Source organism: Danio rerio, chromosome 20 (assembly GCF_052040795.2).
Source record: "Danio rerio strain M-AB ecotype USA chromosome 20, GRCz13ab, whole genome shotgun sequence".
Classification (NCBI taxonomy): domain Eukaryota; kingdom Metazoa; phylum Chordata; class Actinopteri; order Cypriniformes; family Danionidae; genus Danio; species Danio rerio.
Window position 1 is genome coordinate 42,793,269 of NC_141040.1, and position 22,630 is coordinate 42,815,898.

A 22,630-nucleotide genomic window follows, 5' to 3' on the forward strand; every position below is an offset into this window, starting at 1 on the left:
TTGCTTGTGTCCATTATTTGTGTGTTCAGCAATGTCTCTTTGTCTCAGTTGAAGATGAAGATTGTAGTGCTGATTTTTTATTTATCTTTTGTAACTGCTTGTGAAACCCTTAAATCAATTTATTAATAAATATATTAAACCTACTATTACATTTTTAATCAGTTCATTTAACTTATTTAGGATTTATTTTTTTTTTAAATATGTTTACAAGCAATGTGCAAATGCATGTCTTTACGTTTTACTTTTATCATCTTAAAATCTGATTAAAGTTTTAATTTCTCTGATATTGTACATTATGTGTTGTTGTTGTTGCTGGGTAAATCCCATTCCTTCTAGTCAAGTACTTTGTTGGAAGTGGAAAAAAATGCGTATATTTACAAATTGTAAATGGGAGTTTGTGAAAATGTTTCAGAAATTTAAAGATTTCATAAAAACCAATCTAATCTAAAATCCTATGTCAGTCTGTATCTAAATTAGTATTATTCGTTTTTTTTTTTGTATAAGTTAATTTATTTATAAAGCACATTTAAAAACAACCACAAGACTGACCAAAGTGCAGCACATAAGACAGAGTAATAATTAGTAAAAACAAAAATTGAGAAAATTTTAAAAACAGAAATAAAATCAGGAGAAATGAAAGATATATTTTTTATAAAATAAAGCAATTGATGAAACTATTAATATAATGTTAATAGACCAAACTGAACAGGTTCTTAAAAGTGATTTATAATCTAAATACTTTTCATGTATTTGATCATTTTCTATTGTTTATATTGTTTTTCTTTCTTGCTGCCTTCTTCCATTTCGTTTTGTTTACTTTACTTATCATGATAAATGTGTTTTTTTATTGCAGTATAACATAAATACAATCAGGCAAAATTTGACTAACCACTTTTATCTACATTTACAGAAAAGAGAACCAAATCAATAAGGTAATAATACATATAAATTAGATATAAAACAGAACAGACAAACAAGCTCAGACAGAAAACAATAAATGACACTACATAGTCTTATATCAAATGATTTTTCCCCCTCCAAAAAACGAAACGGTCTTCTTCATGATTTTGATTTTAACCACTTTAAAGATTTACAGTATGTCCAAAATTCCTTTTGGAAAACCAAAAACACATGCATTTATGGATGTAAAATTTATAGAATATTATTAAACACAAATTGAATATTAACATCCTCCCCTAATAAACCAAAAAAATATTTTTTGAATAAGTCTTATTTACACAAGAAGCATGCACATTTTTATCTAGGATGCTTGATCGCATTGCTACCACCTCGCGGTGAGGCGGGAACGCGCACAGATTAGAGCGCGCTCCGCTGGCAGTGTAGAATAGGGGGCGGTAGCGAGCAACCGAGGTCACAGAGGAGAGTAATACAACATGGCGGCGATTCCACGCTGATGTGACAAAAATGCTTTAGCCGAGGAGTTTCACAGGAAAAGCGGCATATTTTCGATCAGCACTACAATCAGAAGAGTATTAATTTAACCCGAGATCAGACACAATACATCTGACCGAGGTGAGTGATTATTGTGTCGAATTATCGTCAGGTGGATTCGAACCCGCGTGAACTGCAGAACTGTGTGGTTGAAGGAAAGAGTGAACGAGCGGATTGAGCCACTGTTAAAACCCATCAGTATGAGGAAAAAGGTCATGTCTTTCCTGTGGTTTTACGATTAACAAGTGTTTATTATTTGAGAGACAAGTTAACAGTTTTTAGCCCAAACTGGACTTTAGACCTTTTAAAGGAAATTAATGTATGTTTAAAACCCTTATATTTAAACCGTTTAACTTTAACGTTATATGTTAAGTAACGTTAGGTTAGGATTTTCTTTTACAACGTAATGTCAAATCTATGTATTTAGTGTAAATGGATTCACATATTTATTATGATTATATTGTTTTGCTCAAATGTTCGTGTGGTAAGCAAGTCTCCTGTCATGTTGACTAGTTTGCGCATGCGTGGATTGTTTTTCATTGGTCATTTTAAATATTCTCTTCAATTCATCTTTTTTTCTTCTTTTTACAACATGGATGAAGAAAATAAAGTAAAATACATAGTATTTCAAACTGTGGAGCATTCCAGCCATTCAGGCAGTAGTGTAGACTGCAAGTGTAACGTTAGTTCTAGTAAATTAAAAATGTTTCGCTTTAGTGTAAATGTCACTGCTTCAGTTCAGTGTGATGCAAATATCACATTAGTGTTGTCGTTTTTGTGCATAAATAGAACAATGCTACACTAAGTAGATGAGTACAGTACTTACTTTTTCATCAAAGGAATAAACAAAACAAAAAAAAGAAATATTCAGTTTTGTTCATGTTTTTATAGCGCTTATACAATGTAGATTGTGTTAAAACAGCTTAACATAGAAAACTGCTGAAAGTCCAAACATTGAAGAGCACATCCATCGATGCGAGGCTCCACAAGTCCCAAACCAAGCAAGCCAGTGGCAAGGAACAAAACTTAACAAACTAATCAAAGTGAAGGAAAAAAAACCTAGAGAGAAACCAGGCTTATTTGATATAAATTATACAGGGGATATATTACAAAATCTGTGAAAAAGTTTCCAAAATTACACATATTTGTATTGCGTTTTTAGTTTTAAAATGTTTTAGAGTTTTAATGTAATGCTTAAGATCTATTTTAAATAAAGGAAAGTAGGGTTTATTGATAGCACATTGGTATAAAAGTATCAAAAAATGTGCGTGATGTAATAAACGCTATTTATTTGTGGGGTGTTATGTATAACCGTTATATCTTGGTATTTGCCTAAAATCAGCACTTTCAAAAACATTTCTTTTAGGCAGTGCTGGGATCAATTCTGTGAAAGAACTGGTGTTTTAATGGCAGCTGGTGCCCTGAATTTGGGCAAACTGATGGGTGAAAAAATGGGTTTGCCATGTGAAAAAGACACAGATGACCGACCAGGACATTTCAACCATGAGGGTAAAGAAGAGAGTGAGGATTCGAAGCCTAAGAAAATAAAGGCAGACACACAACTGTCTGGTAAGAGGCCAAAGAAGCGGCCATTTCTAGTTTCCTTCAGATATTGTTTTCGTTTCAAATTTAATTAATATTTTAAGTTTGTGTTTATATTTACCATACTTGTTTTATTTTTCATAGTATTTTTTCCCAAAATGTCTTTTATGGTTTGTAATATAGTAGCAACTAGCTTATAAAAACCTAGGGTAGTTGCTAGTAGCCAACTCGAACTGTTATTTTAGTGAGCTTTTGGTTTTTTATAAAGCAAGAAAAAACATTTTCATAGTTTTAGTTTTACAAATCTGGCAAAATGATACAGTATTTGACAGTATTTATGTTTTTGCTTTGTAGTTGCACATCAGTCTTATGCATATCCTCAGTCTCAGATTAAACTTTTTTTTTGTTTGTTTTTAATAGTGAGATCTAATTTCCACAGTGTTTATTAAGACTGTTGTTGTTGTTGTATTTAGAACAGGCACCTTGCTCCCAGGTTTCTTCAGGTGTGGACCAGGAGAACTCATTTAATGTTGAGCAAACCAAAAAGAATGAAGAACTGAAAGCAAAGACCCCTGCTAAGAGAAGAAAAAAGGAGATCATTCCTCAGACTACACCACAACAAGATGTTTCAGCTCTTACTGATACTTCTGAACTCGTATCTAGCGGTCGACCCAAGCGGAGAGCTGCTAAAGTGTATGCTTTCCAGTTTTATAAAGTTTTCCTAAATCCATACGACATGATACATGCTATTAACATAAGAAAATAAATTATTGGCCAATTCATTTATTTATTTTTTTATATTTTTGAATTAAAATCTGTTATCCTCTGTATTTGCTTGCATACTGTATTCATCTGCCTGTATGCTGGATTCCAAACATAAAGTTTAAAATATAAATCTATGAATATAAAATTACATTTCATACTTCCATATTAGGGTGTTTCTAATATTTAAACATACACATTTTAGGCATTAGTAAAATATTTAGGAGATTTTATAATGCCTCCTGGACAGCAGTGCATTGCTAAATTAAGTTGATCCTGCTTTAGAAAGTAAATTGGTCAGATAAAGTGCTCTGAGCTGGTCTTGAACTTGGTTATTCCACATGATAGGCAGCAGTTTTACCACTGTGCTATTCATCATGCATCTGAAAAAAATAGATGAAAATAGACGGAAGTAAATGTAACAAACTAAAATTTGCAACATTTTTTTTCTGCAAACAGAGAAAAACCTACACTTTGCTTGCTTATTATTTGTAATAGGGTTGCATGATATTGGAGAAAACTGACATTGCAATAGTTATATGTTATGCGGTTTTATATTGCGATTTTAATGCAATTTCATTGATTGCATGATTTATACAATTCTGTAAGGAAAGAATTCATAATTTCACATTAATAAATTACAAGCATAAATTAATACAATAACACAAATAAACAAATGAAAGTGCTTTATGGTTTTCTGGATATTTGAACAGTATTGAGTTCAAATGTAAAATATCAAAGCAATCAAATGTAAAACGCTGTTTAGTCTTCATTGCAATTAAAAAAATACAATTAATCTTTGTTAAAGCTACAAATTTGATAACTTATGCACAAATAGTTTAAATTAGCTTGAGATTGTATAGTCACATGTCGTAAAAATGTATTTGTTCATCGCAGTAGGGTTAAACTTATTTTTATTGATATTTAGTCAAAATCGCAGAATCTGCAATTTTAGTTATTGCATATTCGCACATTGCGATGATGCCAAAACGATATATTGTGCAGAACTAATCTGTAGTTTAAATGGAGAAAATGATTGTGCCTTGAATGTTTACTTTAAGATTTTATCAGTGCAGCAAAATTTAAAGTGTTTTCTTTATGAACTGTTTTGTCCTAATCACCTGCTAATTTTGCAATGATGGATGATATTTAATTTAGTGAATTTTTTTTTTTTTTTTTTTTTTTAGTAAAAAGTGAATTTTTATATATTTAATGTATTGTATTTTAGTTTTTCTAGATTAGTAGTCAGACGAGAAGGGAGAAGGGTAGGAGCCAGCTCAAAGTGGTTGGGACTTAAGCTCCAAGTGGGCTGTACAAACCTGGAGTTTTTATTTATTTAATGTCTTGTACATGACACCGAGTCCAATATTGTACTTTATGAATGTCTACACCTACTTCAACCCTATACCCAGCCTCACAGTAACCTGTTTGGTTTTATGAATGTCTACACCTGCCCCAACCCTAAACCCAACATCAATTTAACCTGATGTGTTTTATTAATGTGTACTCCACCTACACCCTCTAAACCTGGCCTACTTGTGGTGCAAGTTCCTCCCACTTAATACTTAATGCAGCAATTTAGGTAATTTAGGATACTTGGGTTAGACGGCTGTTTTGTTATTTTCTTATTTATTCATCTGGGGAGACTTTGAAGGAATTATTTTTTTAAAATGTAAACTTTCAAAAATGGTAGATTTTGTTTTAGAATTGTATTTTATTTTATGCATTATTGGTTATTATTTAAAAAAGGTTTTATTTATAAAATGTTTGTAAATTTGATCTGTTTTTGCCATGAAATAGTCAGGGAAGCAGATATGACAATAAGCTCAAAATTCTCTCTTTGTTTTGATTAGCGCTTTAGATTATCTTCACAGCCTTGCCAAGGATATTGGTACTCCATCAGAATCCTCAACACCAGCTAGGCCCAATTCTGGAGAAGCCATTGTCACTTCCCAAAAAAAGAAACCAGCAAGGTCAAGGGGAGTGAAAAGGAAAGCTCCAGATTCTGACAGTGACTTTGATGGTGATGAGGATTTTGCCCCAGAAAAGGATGATGAAGAGGCAGAGAGCGATGAAGAGGATTCAGAGCCTTCAGAGCCAGACATCAGTTTGACCATGCCTCGCCGAGGCAAACAACCCAGAGGAAGTTATGTGAGTTTGGATACTCCTGAATCTTTTACACCTTTGGAGGAGATGCCCATATATGTGTGGTCTAATTTTATACTTTCATTTTGCTTGACAGCAATGTTTGCTTCCAAATGGCTTGGCTAACAATGTCATGGAACCTGTCTGGAACTCTTTCAGTAGGCACAAAAAATTGTAAGCTCTTAATTTTTTCCAGATGTAATTAGCAGTTCATCTTGTCTGTATTACTTGTGTCATCTTTCGCCAAATGCTTTTTTCTAGCCGGGACGAAAACTTCTCCCCATGGGTGTTTCCAGAGTGGATTCCTTCTGCTAGAGATTGGCATTTTCTATCTAACAGGTATGAGTTTCTATCTAAATACCACATAGTATCCATTGAAACAGGTCATGTTTAATTAAAAAAAATTCTTATTTGTGTTGATTGCCAGTGAGGCTGAGAAATATTTACCCCAGGAGAAGGAATCTGCTTCTTTTACCTTTACACGAGAAAAAATCAACCAACCAATTCAACTGCAGACAGTGAAAAGGTAAGACATAACTTGTATAAAATGAATTTGTTTTCATCAACACCAACAGAGCTGAAAACTAAAGGCACAGTTTATTATTTTCCTTTTTGATGCAAAAAAACACAGAGTACAGAGAGTAAAAATGTTAAAAATGTACATATACAGTCAAGTCTAAAATTATTTATACGTACCCCTGGCAAATTCTGACTTAAAGTTTTGTTCAAATGTAGATCAAATCTGCAAAATATTTTTTTAGAGGTGTAAACCTACACTGGTCTCACAGTTCAGTTTGGTTACAGTTATCATGTCATCGATTCAATTCGATATCTCAGTGACTTGATGATGCTTTCCATCCCCAATTTTTTTTTTCTTCACAGCACAAGCATTCTTGAATAATTTTTTTTATCACACTATATTATTTGTATTTTTTTTTTTTATTAGAATATGCAAAAAGGTACATAAATTGGGATCATACAAATACAAAACATCAACAAAAACATCAACAAAAAACCATAACAAAATAACAATAAAAAACAAAACAAAAACAATATAGTCAGGAACTGTTAGGTGTGTGTCTGTGTCTGTGTGTGTGTGTGTGTGTGTGTGTGTGTGTGTGTGTGTGTGTGTGTCCATGTAAAGGTAACTTGGTGGAAAAATCAGATTACATACATTAGGAACAATATCAGCCAATAAATGAAGCAAGTATCGCAGATACAAGTAAAACAGATAAAAAATAGAAACCAGTCAGAGTTAGGGAGTAACAACAATGCTTAGTAATGTATGGTAGTAATAATGACAGTAAAAGAAAGAAAGGACAACAGTAATAATAAACGACAATGATAATAAATCACAAGTGCTACACCAACAACTACTACAGAAAGTTACTTATATTATAACTACTATTGCTGCTACTACAGTCACAACCAGAACTATTACTACTATAATGTCTACTAATACTGACATTACTACAACAATGACTACCACTACTGATACTCATACAGCGTCTGCTACAACTAATACAACAACATCTACTACTACTACTACTACTACCACCGCAATCACTGCTACAACAACATCTACATCAACGACATCTACTACTGGTACTACTTCATCAACAACGATTATTACTGCTACAACGACACTTTTACTATTTCTGCTACCATATTATTTGTATTTAAATTTTATCATTTAATGCAAGCAATTGGATATATGAACTGTACCTTTAATTTACCTGCTCAAAGAAAACACTCATTTTGAATATATCAAACAAAACTCAAATACAATTACAGAAGACAACATGAGCATTTATAGCAAATAAACAAATGTAGATGGGGGTGACATGGTGGCGCAGTGGGTAGCGCTGTTTAAGGTTGCTGGTTCAAGCTCTGGCTGGGTCAGTTGGCATTTGTCAAAAATGCCACCATAGGCCTGAACTATTAGGCCTACCCGTCATTTTATTCATTTATTTAGCCTATTTTAATAACTTGTTTTCAGTTTACATTTTCAATTTAGGGCCATGAGCTTACAAGTCAAAATATATTGATATGCTAATTGTATTTTAGCTGTTAAAATAAGCCTACGATATATTTTCTGGTATTTAATTTTGCATGAGAAAATAGCAGTATAGCCTAAATTGCATTTTTTTAGAAAATCATTTAGCCTACCTGCAGCGCATGTGAGAGGTTGATCTGATCTGATATGACAAATGCACTTACTCACACACTATATCTATTTCATTTATAACACGGTAAACTTTACTTAAAAATGAGTTTTGATCATATTAATAATAATGAATATTCATAGATGTTTTTTTTTTTTTTGGCCTAGTCCCTTTATTAATTTGGGGTCGCCACAGCGGAATGAACCGCCAACTTATCTAGCATATGTTTTACACAGCAGATGCCCTTCCAGCTGCAACCCATCTTTGGAAAACATCCATACACACTCATACACTATGAACAATTTAGCCTACCCAATTCACCTGTACCACATGTCTTTGGACTGTAGGGGGAAACCAGAGCACCCAGAGGAAACCTACGCAAAAGTGAGGAGAACATGCAAACTCCACACAGAAATGCAAACTGACCGAGCCGAGCCTCGAACTCACGACCTTCTTGCTGTGAGGTGACAGCACTACCTACTGCGCCACTGCATTTCCCTTATAATGAATATGATAAATGATAATATTAATTATAGTGTAGACTAATGTGGCACTGTGCAGTGTCCAACTAAACATTTGTATAAGGCTACTATAATATTAATCCCTAACTAAAAACGAATGTAAAAATGACAGTAAAATTTATTTAACGGCACATTTCTTTTGTGTTTTTTGCCTTTAGATTTGTATTTAAAGAATTAGTTTATCAAAACATGAAATTAATTAGGCGGCTCGCCTTCATGTCATCCACTAGTCCAGTAGTCCAGTGTGAGTTTAGAGTGCGCCTCTGCCACCGCGTGCGCATTTATAAAGGCTCCCTGACCTGACGTGGGGACCAGATCTCTGGACTATTGCTTTAATTAATTTAATTGCTAATAATTGCATAATTTAATTGCTTTTTCATATTATATATTTATATATATATATATATATATATATATATATATATATATATATATATATATATATATATATATATATATATATATATATATATATATATATATATAAATATATATATAAATATTTAATTTGTGTTTAGAAAGTTGGAATGACGGGATTGTTAGTGACAGAAATAATTTTCACTTTTGAGTACACTACGATTACAGATTATTTTACAGCATGATTGACCCAACCGTAACACCGGTGGTTGTTGGTGATTTCCCACCGCGATAGTAAAGAATTGTCAGGTTCCACAAGTATCACTTAAATAGCATTAGAGGAGAGGAAAATTTACCTTACAAACTTGCCAGCAGTTTAAAGGTCCAAAGTGAGTGAGAGCTCTCATTTTCACCCTAGCAGTGAAATGATGTCTCCTGGTCCTGCTGTACTTCAGTGTCAGTGAAAGACTGTCCAGCAAACTCGCATGCAGTGAATTTTGTACAGTTGTTTGCTTTGTATGTAGTTGGAGCATTTTAATTACTCACCCTTGCCTCGTTCGAATAGTATACTACCACAACATATCGCATATGAGAGAGGGCTCTACAATTAATGGAAAATCCGGCTTCGATTTCGGCTTCTAACGATTATGAAAAAGCATTAATCGAGACTGAACAATTATTGCATCATATACCGCCCCCTTTCTAGTTGTACACATTTGTTGCTCTGCAATACTCAGCTTCACATGAAAATGACAAAGCATGTACTGTAATGTAACATTTGCAGCACGGGATGCGCATAGATGTTTATATAAAAGTGCAAATGAGACCACATGCTTCTGTGTGTGTGTGTTTGCGGCACACACAAAAAAGCATGCGGTCAGCATTCTGTCTCATTCGCACACTGAGACGAGCAGAGCAGACACATTTAAAGTCGTCTTAACGCAAGCGCTTTAATGGTCAAATAGGTGTCAAAACACGGTGTTTAGAGATTATTCATTATAACCCTCATTTGTGTAATAAACAAACGAGTTGAGAATTAAAAGACAAGTGAAAGAGAAACTATTAAAGTGAAAGCGCGCAATATTCCTGCTGCCGCCTGTTTTCATTATTATTAATTAAACAATAAAAGGAGAAAATCCCTCACTGCTTCTGACTAAAGGACTTTTGTAGCTAAAGTGTTTTTCTGACAGTAAAGATGCTTAAAGCACAGTTGGTTTCATATTTTTATTCTATTGTTTTTATTTCCCCTTCCTTTGCAGAGAGGAAAATAACTGTATATATGCAGTTAAAGTTAGAATTATTAGCCCTCCTGAATTATTAGCGACCCATTTTCCACCAATTTCTGTTTAATGGAAAGAAGCTTTTTTTCAACACGTTTCTGAAGATAATAGCTTTGATAACCCATTTGTAATTTCGTTTATCTTTGCTATGAAGACAGTACATAATGTTTTACTTGATATTTTTCAAGTCATTGTATAACAGTTTCTTCTTCAATCAAAAATATTTCTTGCTTAAGTGGGCTAATAATATTGACCTTAAAATAGCTTTTATTCTAGCCAAAATATAACAAATAAGCCTTTCTCCAGAAGAAAAACATGATAAAGGAAATACTGTTCCTTGCTCTGTTAAAAATCATTTAGGAAATATTTATATATATATAAAAAAAAATCACTGAAGGGCGAATAATTTTGACTTCAACTGATAATCATTTTGAATAACAGTGATTTCAGTTATTACCAAAATAATCGTGATTATGATTTTTTTCCTAAAATCGAGAAGCCCTTATATGAGATAAACAACATCAGTACATAATAACTGTTGATTATTTATTAATGAACCGATACTAAATTGTCCCATCTGCATTACAGTGCATCGAGGAAACAATTAATTTTGACATTATCTTTTGTATCGTTTCCAGTCCCCCAAAAACTAGCTGCTACTATATATATGCTTTCACTTGATCCTTCTGAAATCCTTCTAATAGAATTTCGTGCTCAAAAATATTTCTTCTTCTTCTCCTTATTATTATGAATGTAGAAATAGTTTGTGCTACTGTATTGATTCTTCTTCAAATATTTACTGATCTGCAGGTTTGAATCATTGATCTGCAGGTTTGAATCATTGCCACATCATCCTGAGCGATGGGACTCTCTGTTCTTTGTGGGAGGTCCTGTTCGGGCCATGGAATGGTGCCCGTGTCCAGACGGGGCAGAGAAAAAACAATATGCTGCCATCTACTGCCATAAAGGCATGGACGACACACACCAAATCACCAAGCTGTACTCGGGTCCTGCCTTACTGCAGCTGTGGGACCTAGGAGACCTCCAGTGCAAAGAAAGGTGACCTCAATGTGATTTTATTTTCAAACTAAATGTTTGTGCTGTGTTGGGCTTTAGCATAACATTTTTTTCCTGTCGCTTCAGGCCCTCAACTACTCCTCATCTAGCATATGCTCTGGCGATAGATGACGGATACATCTGGAATATCAAGTGGTGTCCTGCTGGAGCATGGGAACTGCCTTCTACCAGCAGAAAGGTATTAGACATTGGACAGAAATGCCATTAGACAAATACATAAAGTGTCCCAAATAATTAATTGGTAAAAAAATTTTCTGGATCAAGAATATATTCAGATTATCCACCTTTATAACAATGGGTCTGCTATATTTTAAATTATGAGTTGCATTTGTTTGGGGAACTTTCATTCAAAGGAACAGAATCTACTTATTTTGCTAAAATAAGATTATGATATATACTCACCTGTAACTTTATTAGGTACACCTGTCCAACTGCTCATTATCGCAAACTTTTAATCAGCCAATCACATGGCAGCAACTCAATGCATTTAGGCATATAGACATGGTCAAGATGATCTGCTGCAGTTCAAACCAAGCATCAGAATGGGGAAGAAAGTAGTGGTGGGCAAAGAGAGGCTTCATGAAACACTGAAACAGTCGAAGCAAATGTGTCAAAGCTTCGAAATGTTTCGAAACCCGTCTCTACAGTGACACCTAGTGGTACTTTCTTATATATTGCATTGGAACAGCTTCAGAAAAGAACAAGTTGAGCAAATTGAGGTATTAAACCCCACATTGTAGAGTTAAACCTTTAAGTGATATAGTGGAGCGGTGAGATATACTGGCTAGCATGCAGGGATAGTGGGTTCGAATTCAGGGTGACACAGCTATTTTTAAACGCTTAATATCAGTTTGAAATGCTTTGTTCTTGTATCGTTTGGTTTCAACATTGGTCTGACATCCAAATGAAACATAAAACAGGGTTGTTCATCAGACATTGAACCACACGGCTGTGGCCTGAAGTTAACAAGAATCATTTATATTATTCATTAAATTTCCCATTTATTGTATTTTATTAACGTCTACCCAAACCCTAAACCTCAACCATCACAGTACTGTAAAAATATTAATTATTTTTTTTACAGTGTTACGATGCTATATTGATGGCATATCCGCAGCTGTATTCTATCTAGACTACACCATAAAACCTGGGATTCAAACCCAAAAAACAATTAAAGCACAGTAACAACATGCACACGCATGGTCCACTAGGCTATATGAGGCTGAATTAGTTTCTGACCCTGTCAGTCAAACGCAGATTCATTAGGTCTCGAAACGCTTTTGTAATGATCCATGCTTTGAATTGCTTTAGTCATGTGACCAGGTGTTGCTTCGGTGCAATTTCGAAACACTTGCGCTTTGGGATCTCGACACCGTGTCGAAACGTCTGTTTCACGTCAGCCATCCCTAGAAGAAAGATGATTTAAGTGACTTTGACTTCACTGTACTCAAATGGCCTCCACAGTCACCAGAACTCAATCAGATAGAGCACCTTTGGGATGCGGTGGACTGGGAGATTCACATCATGGATGTGTAGCCAACAAGTCTGCAGCAACTGCATGATGCTATCATGTCAATATGGACCAAAATCTCTGAGGAATATTTCCAGTAGCTTGTTAAATCTATGGCATAAAGGATTAAGGCCGTTCTGAAGGCAAAAGTAAGTCCAACACAGTACAAGTAAGGTGTACCTAATAAAGTGGCCGGTGAGTGCAAATAGTTCGTATAATTAGTGAAAAGATTTGACTTTTTTTTTTTTTTATATTCACTATAGTACTTTAATATTCTGAACATCTTAAGGGTTATTTTTTTGGGTCAGCTGTAGCACAGTGGTTAGAGAGATGTACTTGTGATCCAAGGGTTGTAGGTTTGAGTCCTGGCACTGGTAGGGTTTTTTGTGGTGAGAGTGACTAACGAGCACTCTCGTCCTTCCTCAGTTCCATGGTTGAGGTGAGTCCCTTAAGCTAAGCACCTAACCTGCAATTGCTCCCCGCGCAGTTAATTGCTGTGGGTGTGTGCTTACGGTTTGAGTTACTTTGGATAAAAGCATCTGCTACTGGCTTAAATGTGAATGTCGTAGTCTGCTGAAAGAAGTTGTTGATTTCAATAATAATACCATTTTTGCAAGAATAATACCACCATATTGTACTCTGTTAAAAAAAAACTGTACAGTTTTCCTCATCATGGGGCATTGTAAAAGGTGGATACTTGTGTTTTTTTAACAATTGTAAGAATATTTAGTTGAATTCTTACATAAAATTATAGGAAAATCTACAAATGTTTAACAGTGTTTTGTTTTTTCAGGCTCCACAGATGCCTAGATTAGGTGTTCTAGCTGCAACCTTTGCTAACGGAACGATCGGTGTCTACAGTCTTCCGCACCCAGAAGCCCTTGAAAAACACTATCAAAGTAAAGGTAAGCGAACGGAAAAATGCTCTGTATTTCTATAATGGAATCATTGTCCTTCAGGTCACATTACACTTCACAGCCACTTTATGTTTTATTATTTTTCACTCTCTCTTTGAGAATGTGTTTATTATTTTTATTTTTTACTCATAAAACTGTATTTTTATAGATGTATATTTTTAAGAACATGTTTTTAATATAGCTTTTATCTGTCATTTTTGAAGTGATCTTAAAGGGTTGGTTCACCCAAAAATGAAAATTCGATTATTAATTACTCGCCCTCATGTCATTCCAAACCCCTGGGACCTTTGTTTGTCTATAGAACATGAATTAAGATATTTTCAGGTCTAATTCTTCATAGACAGAAAGGTTCCCTACTCTTAAAAATACCCAAAAATATCCTTAAAAATGGACCATGTGCCGTCTGTGGTACAGTCTAAATATTTTCAAGCAATACATTGTGTGCATATAAAGCAAAAATAGTACTTTACTCAACAGTTTTCGGGTGAACAAAAGTATGACTAGCTTGTTTAGATGTGTTAATCCAGACTAACCTCCTTGATTTAGAAACACCCAGTGAATAAATGTGCAATGTGTTGGTCCTTCCAGAAGAGGGCAGCACAATACAGAAGAGCACCAAGCTTTTAGAACGGTCCATTATCACTAAACAAACACTAATCCATGTTCTGTAATGTATGTGCCTAATTTTTACAAACATATTTGAACAAAGAACAAACTGAATAAATATTTATTTGTTTAGTACATTTTATTTATTTACAGTTTTTTTTCTGCGCATTTATTCATTTTTAAAAATATTAATAATAACAATCTCTCTTTTAAAAGTAATAATTCACAAACCATAATCTATTCACGCACTTAAATGTGGATCACAGGATTGAATTTGATTTCATCGCACATCTTATGGCCACATGCACTGATAAAATGGCCAGCGTCAGGTGATTGTCTCGTGGGAGCTCAAAATGTCTCCTCCTCAGGGAATGTTGGGAACAGACTGATGACCTGCCATCCGCAGCATCATTCCCTGATTCCCTCTTTTTCTTTTATTCTCTTAAACACACATTATCTAAACCATTTGTGTGTGTGTGTGTGTGTATGTGTGTGTGTGTGTGTGTGTGTGTGTGTGTGTGTGTTTGCAAAAGATTACCCTCTCAGGGCTTCTCATTCATCACAGTCACACTAAGAGAGCCAGAAAAAAGGAGGGAGGGTCTGGTGCTTATATGAGTTTCACTGCCTTCAGCCGTTTGATTAGTGCCTCCCTTTTCACAGCAGTGAAATGTCGCTTATCTACAGTTATACTCATCTCTTCTCCTGGCAGAGTCTATTTTATGAGCTATTGACCATCCTGCAAACAAAAAAAAAAAACATTTTTCCTATGATCATTTAAAAGCATTGGTGTATTACCACTAAATGTAAAAGGGTGAAGAAGTCCTGCAACTGATGTTACAGAATTAGAGTATGTTAAATTTGCTTGTAGCATTGATCTGGAAATACTGTGTTTACTCACTGTATCCAGATGTCAGCCTTGGGTTAACATGATGAATGCACTTCATAATTGGATTGATTGATACAGCCAAACAATCCATCATAGCTCAAGAGTGTATCATATATTTATACAGTGAGTGATGTAGTCTATTGGTTGAAGATCAAGGGTCCAGATTGAAAACTGCAGGTTTAAACCCAGTTAAAAGGAGATCATTATAGAGGTAGTTCATCAAGAATAAATGTATAATTAAATTTGTTAATTTACTCGCCTTCAGGAGGACAGTAAAGCAGATTTTTGCACTGTTTATGATACTATAATACACAATTGCTCATAATGTTTTTGTTAGCATATTACTTGTACTTTTATATTGTTTTCTATATATTTTATATATAATATTTATTTAAAAATTTAGAATTAAATAAATATGTATATTTAAATAAATATACTAGTTTAGTAAGGTCAATTTTTTTTGACACTGTAATACTGATATGTTAATAATGTTCTTATTGGGTATCATAGTGGTGCAGGGGGTAGCACTATTGCCTCACAGCAAGGTCGCTGGTTCGATTCCGGAGAGAGCCCTGATGACAGTACCTTGGGTACCTGTAGAGAGCGAAGTGTTTGCATCACATTTGTAGCAGGAGTCATGGTGTTGTCAAGTTGACTGAGATCCGTTCCCAAATAACTGATCATGATAAAGTTCGAGTGACCAAAATAGGCCTTGTCTGGTACTCCAATAAAAACCACAAAGAGGAAAATCAAAATATCTTATCCGCATGTTTGCCACCAGGATGTGCTTCGTGGGTTGAAGTAATAAAACAAAGCACCTGTGGTAATACTTAACTCATGCAGTATGATGTGTAAAACGGTATTTAAAAAATACCAAAACACTGAAATCCACCATTAAAACTTGCAAAAAATGCTTTCATTTAAAAAAAATAGTTTGTTTATGTCATTTTGTGTATTTATGTACAATATATATTTAAATATTAAATTTTAATTTACCGATTTAATAAGGTCAGAATGTTTTTTCCAATTAATTAATTTATTTATTATTGAAAAGGCTGCATTGGCTTTGAATGCATAATCCAGTGTTTTTAGTTGTTTTTACAGATCTGTGTAAGCAGGAGTGATTTTATTATCAACAGTGTTGACCGAACAAATAGTGTCAAATGTAATATGCAATTTATTCCTGTTTGTTAAAGTTTGACCTCCAGTAGCAGGTACTACATTCTTTCTGTCACATAATCCTTCAGAAATCATTCTAAAATGCTGATTGGAATTTGAATTAACAAACATTCAAAACATTCATACATCTGATAATGCATGTATTCTTATGTCAACTGTAATGCTATTTTCAGGATTATTTAATTATTAGATGTTTTATTTATTTTAATTAATGCATGTTTATTTGTTTATTTATTTAAGGCTGTCTGCGAGGTCCTAAAGTCTTAATGTCTTAAATTTCATAAACAATATTTTAGGACTTAAAGTTTGTAGGTCTTAAATAATTTTAAACAGGTCTAAATTTTCCCTTGTCTAAGTAAAGCTACCCTATCGAGCCGACACCCAATCACCAATAATCCATCTCAAAACCTGTTTTTTAAATTTAAGTTTTTTTATTGCAAAAAAAACAAACAAAAAAACAATTCACAACAGCTGTTAGACGTTTTTACTAAAAATTCTCCTAATTAAATCCCTAATTAGGGAAAGAAAGCTAAAGCAACACATCATCAAGATTACATGATCTTCCATTAATACAAAAACTATTTTCAGAACTAGCTGGAAAACTAGCTCTAAAATTTCATTTATATTAAAAAGTCTTAACTTTGACTTAAAGAAACCTGCAGAAACCCTGTTATTTATTTATTATTCGTTTACTTTTTGGCTTAGTCCCTTTATTGATCAGAGGTTGCCACAGCGGAATGAACCACCAACTTATCTAGCATATGTTTTATGCAGCGAATAATGCCCTTCCTGCTGCAACTTATCACTCGGAAACACCCATTAACTAATTCACACACATACACTACGGACAATTTAGGTAACCCAATTCACCTATAGCGCATGTCTTTAGACTTGTGGGGGAAACCGGAGCAGCCGCAGGAAACTGAACTCTGGGGGAATATGCAAACTCCACTTAGAAATGACAACTGACTCAGCTGAGGCTCGAACCAGCAACCTTCTTGCTGTGAGGCGATAGCATTACCCACTGCACTATTGCACTACCCTATTTATTTATTTTAATTCATGCATATGTATTTATGCGTGTTTGTATAATGTCTTTATTTGTGTAATCCCTAAATATCTAATCTAATTAATATCTAAATATATAATCTGTTCATACATTAATTTTCCTTAGTCCTTTATTTATTTGGGTTCGCCACAGCAGAATTAACCACCTTACATCTGTTGTATTTTGCCCCAAATTCCAATAAAATGTTTTTGTGAACAAAGAGCTTGTTTAATTAACCCAAATGATGAAACATTTTTGATTATTCGTAATAATAGTTACTTTGAGTCATACATTCGTCTATACAAATTAAATATTTTTCTAAGACAGTTTAGAATTAATTGTAAATTCCATTTTGACAGGTTATGAGCACTTTTAAATTTCTGTGCATACATTTGTAATGTAATATTCACTCCAGTCCATTTGATTAGATATTATACAGCATTTTTTTCTGCTGCACAAATCATATGGCCTCAAAAACCTGAAAAGCATTATGAAATTAACTTTTTTTTAATCTATTTGACATTCTTTAAAAAATGCATAATGACACACGTTCTCTTACCACAGTATGAGTAATGAACTGTCCACTTCTCTTAATACACAAGTAAATGGGGGTCATTTCATTGCTGTTTACACTATTTATCATTCAGATGTTCAGCTTTTTGTTGTAGGTTTCAATTGTCATTAAGTAGGGATGTGGTCCCTCAGGGGCCCTCAGTGAGGTAAACTGAGGCCCTGCTCTAGTAGAGATAAGAAGCCCAATGTCCACATTCATTAATGCTCCAGCTCTGTTGTTCATGGCTGCCAGTTATTCTCTCGGTTTGCGAGCTTCTAATTCATTGATTCTTCTCTAAGCTTTAATGCTTTCCTAATTACACTTTCCTGAAGCCAGAAGGAGCACTTTGGATCTAATGAATGCCTTTATTTAAAGATCCCTTTGTCTCGGAAGACTTCAGCAGCAGTTCTAAGTAAAGTCTTGAATCAAAAAGCATAGTTCACCTGAAAATTATAAAAATAAAAAATAATTTGTTTGAGTAGAGATGCACAAATTAACTGAACAGAAATCAGAATCTGCAGTTGTTTTTTGCTGGAAATACTGGATTAAAATCCTAAGTATTGAATTGGTAGTGAGAGGTAGATGGGAACCCATTGTCTTTAGTGAAGTTTAGATGGTATTTTCTTTTTTTGTAGATTTCTGTATAATGCATTTTAAATAGCTGATTTGTTTATACACAGTACATATGTATATGTGCATATATCTACACTGATTTGAATACTATACAGCAATGACCAATAGCTATGTTTCCATCCACCTGTTTTTCTGAAACTTTTTATTCGATAAGAACATATGAGCATAAACTATGATAGAAACACTTTTACTGAAGAAATTTTATAAGAGAGAGAAATGTTTTAAGAGATCATGTGACGATAAAAATGTGCGTTAATGGATAAACCAGCAGGCTGAGCACATTGTAAAACATCTTAAATGTTGTTGTGGTCATTTTAAAACGCTGTAACCATTTCAGTATTAATGTTATTATATTATTATTTTCCTCCAGAGTTTGTCAAGAGCGCCTGTGCTCCAAATCTCACGTCTTCAAACGCTACCACAGGTTCATTGCGTGCCGGCATCGTCTTCTGAGGCGCAAATAATTTATTAAATAAAGAAAAGATTCACGTAGCTTCTCCTACCGCAGCAAATTCAGTTTTTACTGTTGATGTTTAGCGCCAGTTAATCGAGAAGGGTATAAACGGTTGGAGCCTGCTCTAAGTGGGTGGGACTTGTGCTTCAAGTGAGTGGGCCTTCAAGCTCCAAGTGGGCTGTACAAACCTGGAGCTTTGGAGATCAACTTGGAGGTCACCAACCTCTTTGCGGTGTAATCCCTCCCACTTGGAGGTCTCCAGGCTGCAGCAATACCTACTTGAGTCAGTCAGGAAGTGACAATTTTGTTCTCTTTGGCTCAATGTATTGAAACGCTGCTTGATTCGCACATCTTTTATGCGATATTCTTGTTTTGTACAGAAATTTAATAAACATCTTTGGATGGAAACCTAGCTAATGAAATGTCATACTGTTCTATAAGCACCACCTACAGGCAGAAAGTGAATTTGCACTTTTGTTCAGCCTGTCAACTGGTCTTTTTTTTTTTTTTTCCTTTTTTTACAGATACAGTGTTTATGTAGGATACTTTCACAAAGCTATATTTATATTTTTGCTTTTATATTATAGACATAAACTATGTAATTTAATAACAATAGTAAAAAATAAAATTGTACCAGAATCTGTTAGATTGCTTGTAAAAAAAAATCTGTAGTTGGAATTGGTTATGAAAATAAATATATTTGAGTATATTTCATCATATTTGGGAAGCATTGACTTCTATTGTATTTTGTTCTACTATTGATGTCAGTAGCCACTGATGTCCAAGTTTGAGCTAGTATAAGATTCTATATATGATAACCTTGGATAAAACTATCACAGATTTACGGTATTGTGATGCTCTAAAATTTGCTAGAAAAAACAACATTAAAAACTTTTTCAAACTGCGTTATGCATTAAAAACGGTTATCATCCCATGCCTATGTCCAACGCTCTTTACAATATCTTTTGTGTTCAACAGAACCACTTTTGGGTGAGAAAATAGCGAGTACATTTTTAGTGTATCCAAAGTGATATAGTGTAACTATCACATTAAAAGGCAGTCTGTCCTCAAAAAGGATGAAGTCCTTCTTTTTGTTGGAATGATAGGCTTTTATAAACTTAAAGTTGTATTTCTTTGTGGACTTCTGAAGGAATGGCTGGATAATGTTCAGCTGTAAGTGCAGACTGACCTTTATATCATGCTTTCTTCTCTCTCTCTGCTCTTTGAATTCCTCGTTTTCTCCTGATATTAGTGCAGAAATTGCTTTTCATACTCCAGCAGTTTAACATCTCCACACTGGTCTGGATTGGTTGGAAACTGTTTTCTGTTGGCAGGTGGTTTGTACCTTTGTGCTTTTTTACTGAACTGTCTCAGGAGTATGTGGTCAGTGATTCAGCATTGAGCTCTGGCCAAGAACTAACCTTCATTACTGAATGTACAAGCCTTCTGACTGACCTCAGACCTACTCCTTGGCTTAGTGCGTGTTAGAAAATAAGTTGAGGAGTCAGAAAATCGTAATCTGCACAAAAATCTGAATAATATATAAAGTTTTGTTAGTAAACTATACTTTAATATTCAATTATTTAATAAAGTGTCTAACCTTTGTGGTTTCAGTCACTGTTGTGATACTCTTTTAAAGCTGGAAGCATTAACAACTTATGTATATATTGTTGTTCAATATGAAAAGGAATCATCAAGATTGCATTTTTTGCCATATAGCCCAGCCCTATTTGAAAGTCTTTGTACAGTATATAGTTTATTAGTTTGTTTATTAACTGAAAAAGAGACAGTAGCAATTATAAGACATATTTCAAAAGGTTAAAAGGGTTAACCACATTTCCACTTCCCATTATTTTCTCAGGGTCGGAAAGGTTTTATGGTAAATGATAATTATAAATAGGTTTTTCGGGAGTGAATGGGTGTCCCGGAAAAGGTGACGAGAGGGACGGGACACCTCCCTTCTCAAAGCAGATAATTTACTGGCTTGTTTTCATCAGACAAGGATCTATAATTGAAATGACAAAAAAGATGCATCGCTACACAGTTGTTAGTGTTTGAGGCCATGAATTTCAGCCCAATACCTGACACCCGTTTTCTCCGGGCCTGTCAATCAAAAAGACCTTAGTCAGCCTGGAGAGAAGACCCTGTTCATGACTGTCTGCCACAGTGCCTGAATGAGTGGATCAGAGGTGCGCTGCTTTATCGACCTCATCGACCTGTCATCGCTCTGGACGCCTCAGACTTGAAACCACACCGCTATACATCACTTCTACACTCTATGCACACACACAGACAAAAACACACGGTTTCATACACGTGACTCCATTCACTACCTAGAGTTCATCACTTTTGGTTTGTATTTTTTGTTTAATGAGAATAGAAACTGCTGTTTTTAGGATACATTGATATGATCAAATATATTTAATTGGTTAATTTAACAATTTGGCAATAAAGCTCAAATACATTTTTAACATTGTCGAATAGGGATGTTTGTAATTATGTGTGTATTAGGCTTGGGCGGTATCCAAATTTTGATACCATCAAACCTCCTCCCTATTTTACCTCTGTATACGGTATTACCGTAATAAAAAAAAAAATTATGAAGTAAGGCTCAGGCTTGGTCCGATCCTGTATTACTCTCCGTGTGGTACAACAAAATCAGTCACTAAAGAGGGAACATCACTGAAAACAGTCCCATTGCGAAAAACTGCTCCTCTTTTCGGTCTCTCCCTCTCCGCTTCACACACACACACACACACACACACACACAAAACTGCAGCCTTAAAGGACCCGCACATTTTTCAACACAGTATATGCGACCTTAGGTTCACGGTCACCTCTTTGTTGCACAATTTGCAAATTGTCTTGTTCGTATTAGAGATCTGCACACTGTCTGTATAAACACACACATAGACACACAGCACCACACTCTCTCTCATTCACACACATCCACACACACGCGCATACTGTAGCTAGACAGCACCAAGCCAGCATGCTCTCTCTCTCATTTACACACATACACAGCACCAAACAATGGACACGCAGCATCATGCTCTCTCTTATTCGCACACATACACACACACACACAGACATAAACAGCATCCACGCGGAAGCGCTCGGGAGCTTGGGAGCAATATTGTTAGACCGACAGCGATTTATTCAGAAATTTATTCCCGCACCGCAAGAAATCTGGTCAAGTCCCGCGTACAGCAGCAGGAATGCAGACCTCTAGTTCTTATTTATCACGTCTCCCTTCTCGTTCGTTCGAAGCCGAAATACTGCTAAACTAAAGAGGTTGTGTTCTTTTTCGAGACCAGGTCACTTGGTGCACGACTCGCCATCTTACCTCAACTCTCCATCTCTCCTCCACACTGTCCCGTGATGGCAATAACGCATACGTTAAATAAATAAAATTTCATATTTAACACTTGTATTCTATTTAAGTGCATTGTTTTTTATGATGGTATATTGGTATTGAAACTGATACCATTGCTATTTTTAGGTCCCACGGTATACCATATTACCGTAATACCGCCCAAGCCT

General features: G+C 34.7%; 1 protein-coding gene across 11 annotated transcripts in view; it reads left to right on the forward strand.

The window, feature by feature from the left end:
• Positions 1-1,370: 1,370 nt before the first annotated feature.
• The window catches only part of gtf3c2 (general transcription factor IIIC, polypeptide 2, beta), a 43,381-nt gene continuing 22,121 nt past the window's right edge, over positions 1,371-22,630 (forward strand). For 2 of the 11 annotated variants that reach the window (XR_015517808.1, XM_087297444.1), the window contains exons 1-10: positions 1,371-1,533; positions 2,819-3,021; positions 3,468-3,687; positions 5,610-5,907; positions 5,999-6,075; positions 6,163-6,240; positions 6,329-6,427; positions 11,056-11,283; positions 11,368-11,479; positions 13,605-13,716. Coding sequence is in view for 10 of the 11 variants with exons in the window: in XM_087297444.1 (XP_087153570.1) it covers positions 2,859-3,021; positions 3,468-3,687; positions 5,610-5,907; positions 5,999-6,075; positions 6,163-6,240; positions 6,329-6,427; positions 11,056-11,283; positions 11,368-11,479; positions 13,605-13,716 (1,387 nt within the window). In the remaining variant the exon portion in view is untranslated. 11 annotated transcript variants of the gene reach the window in all.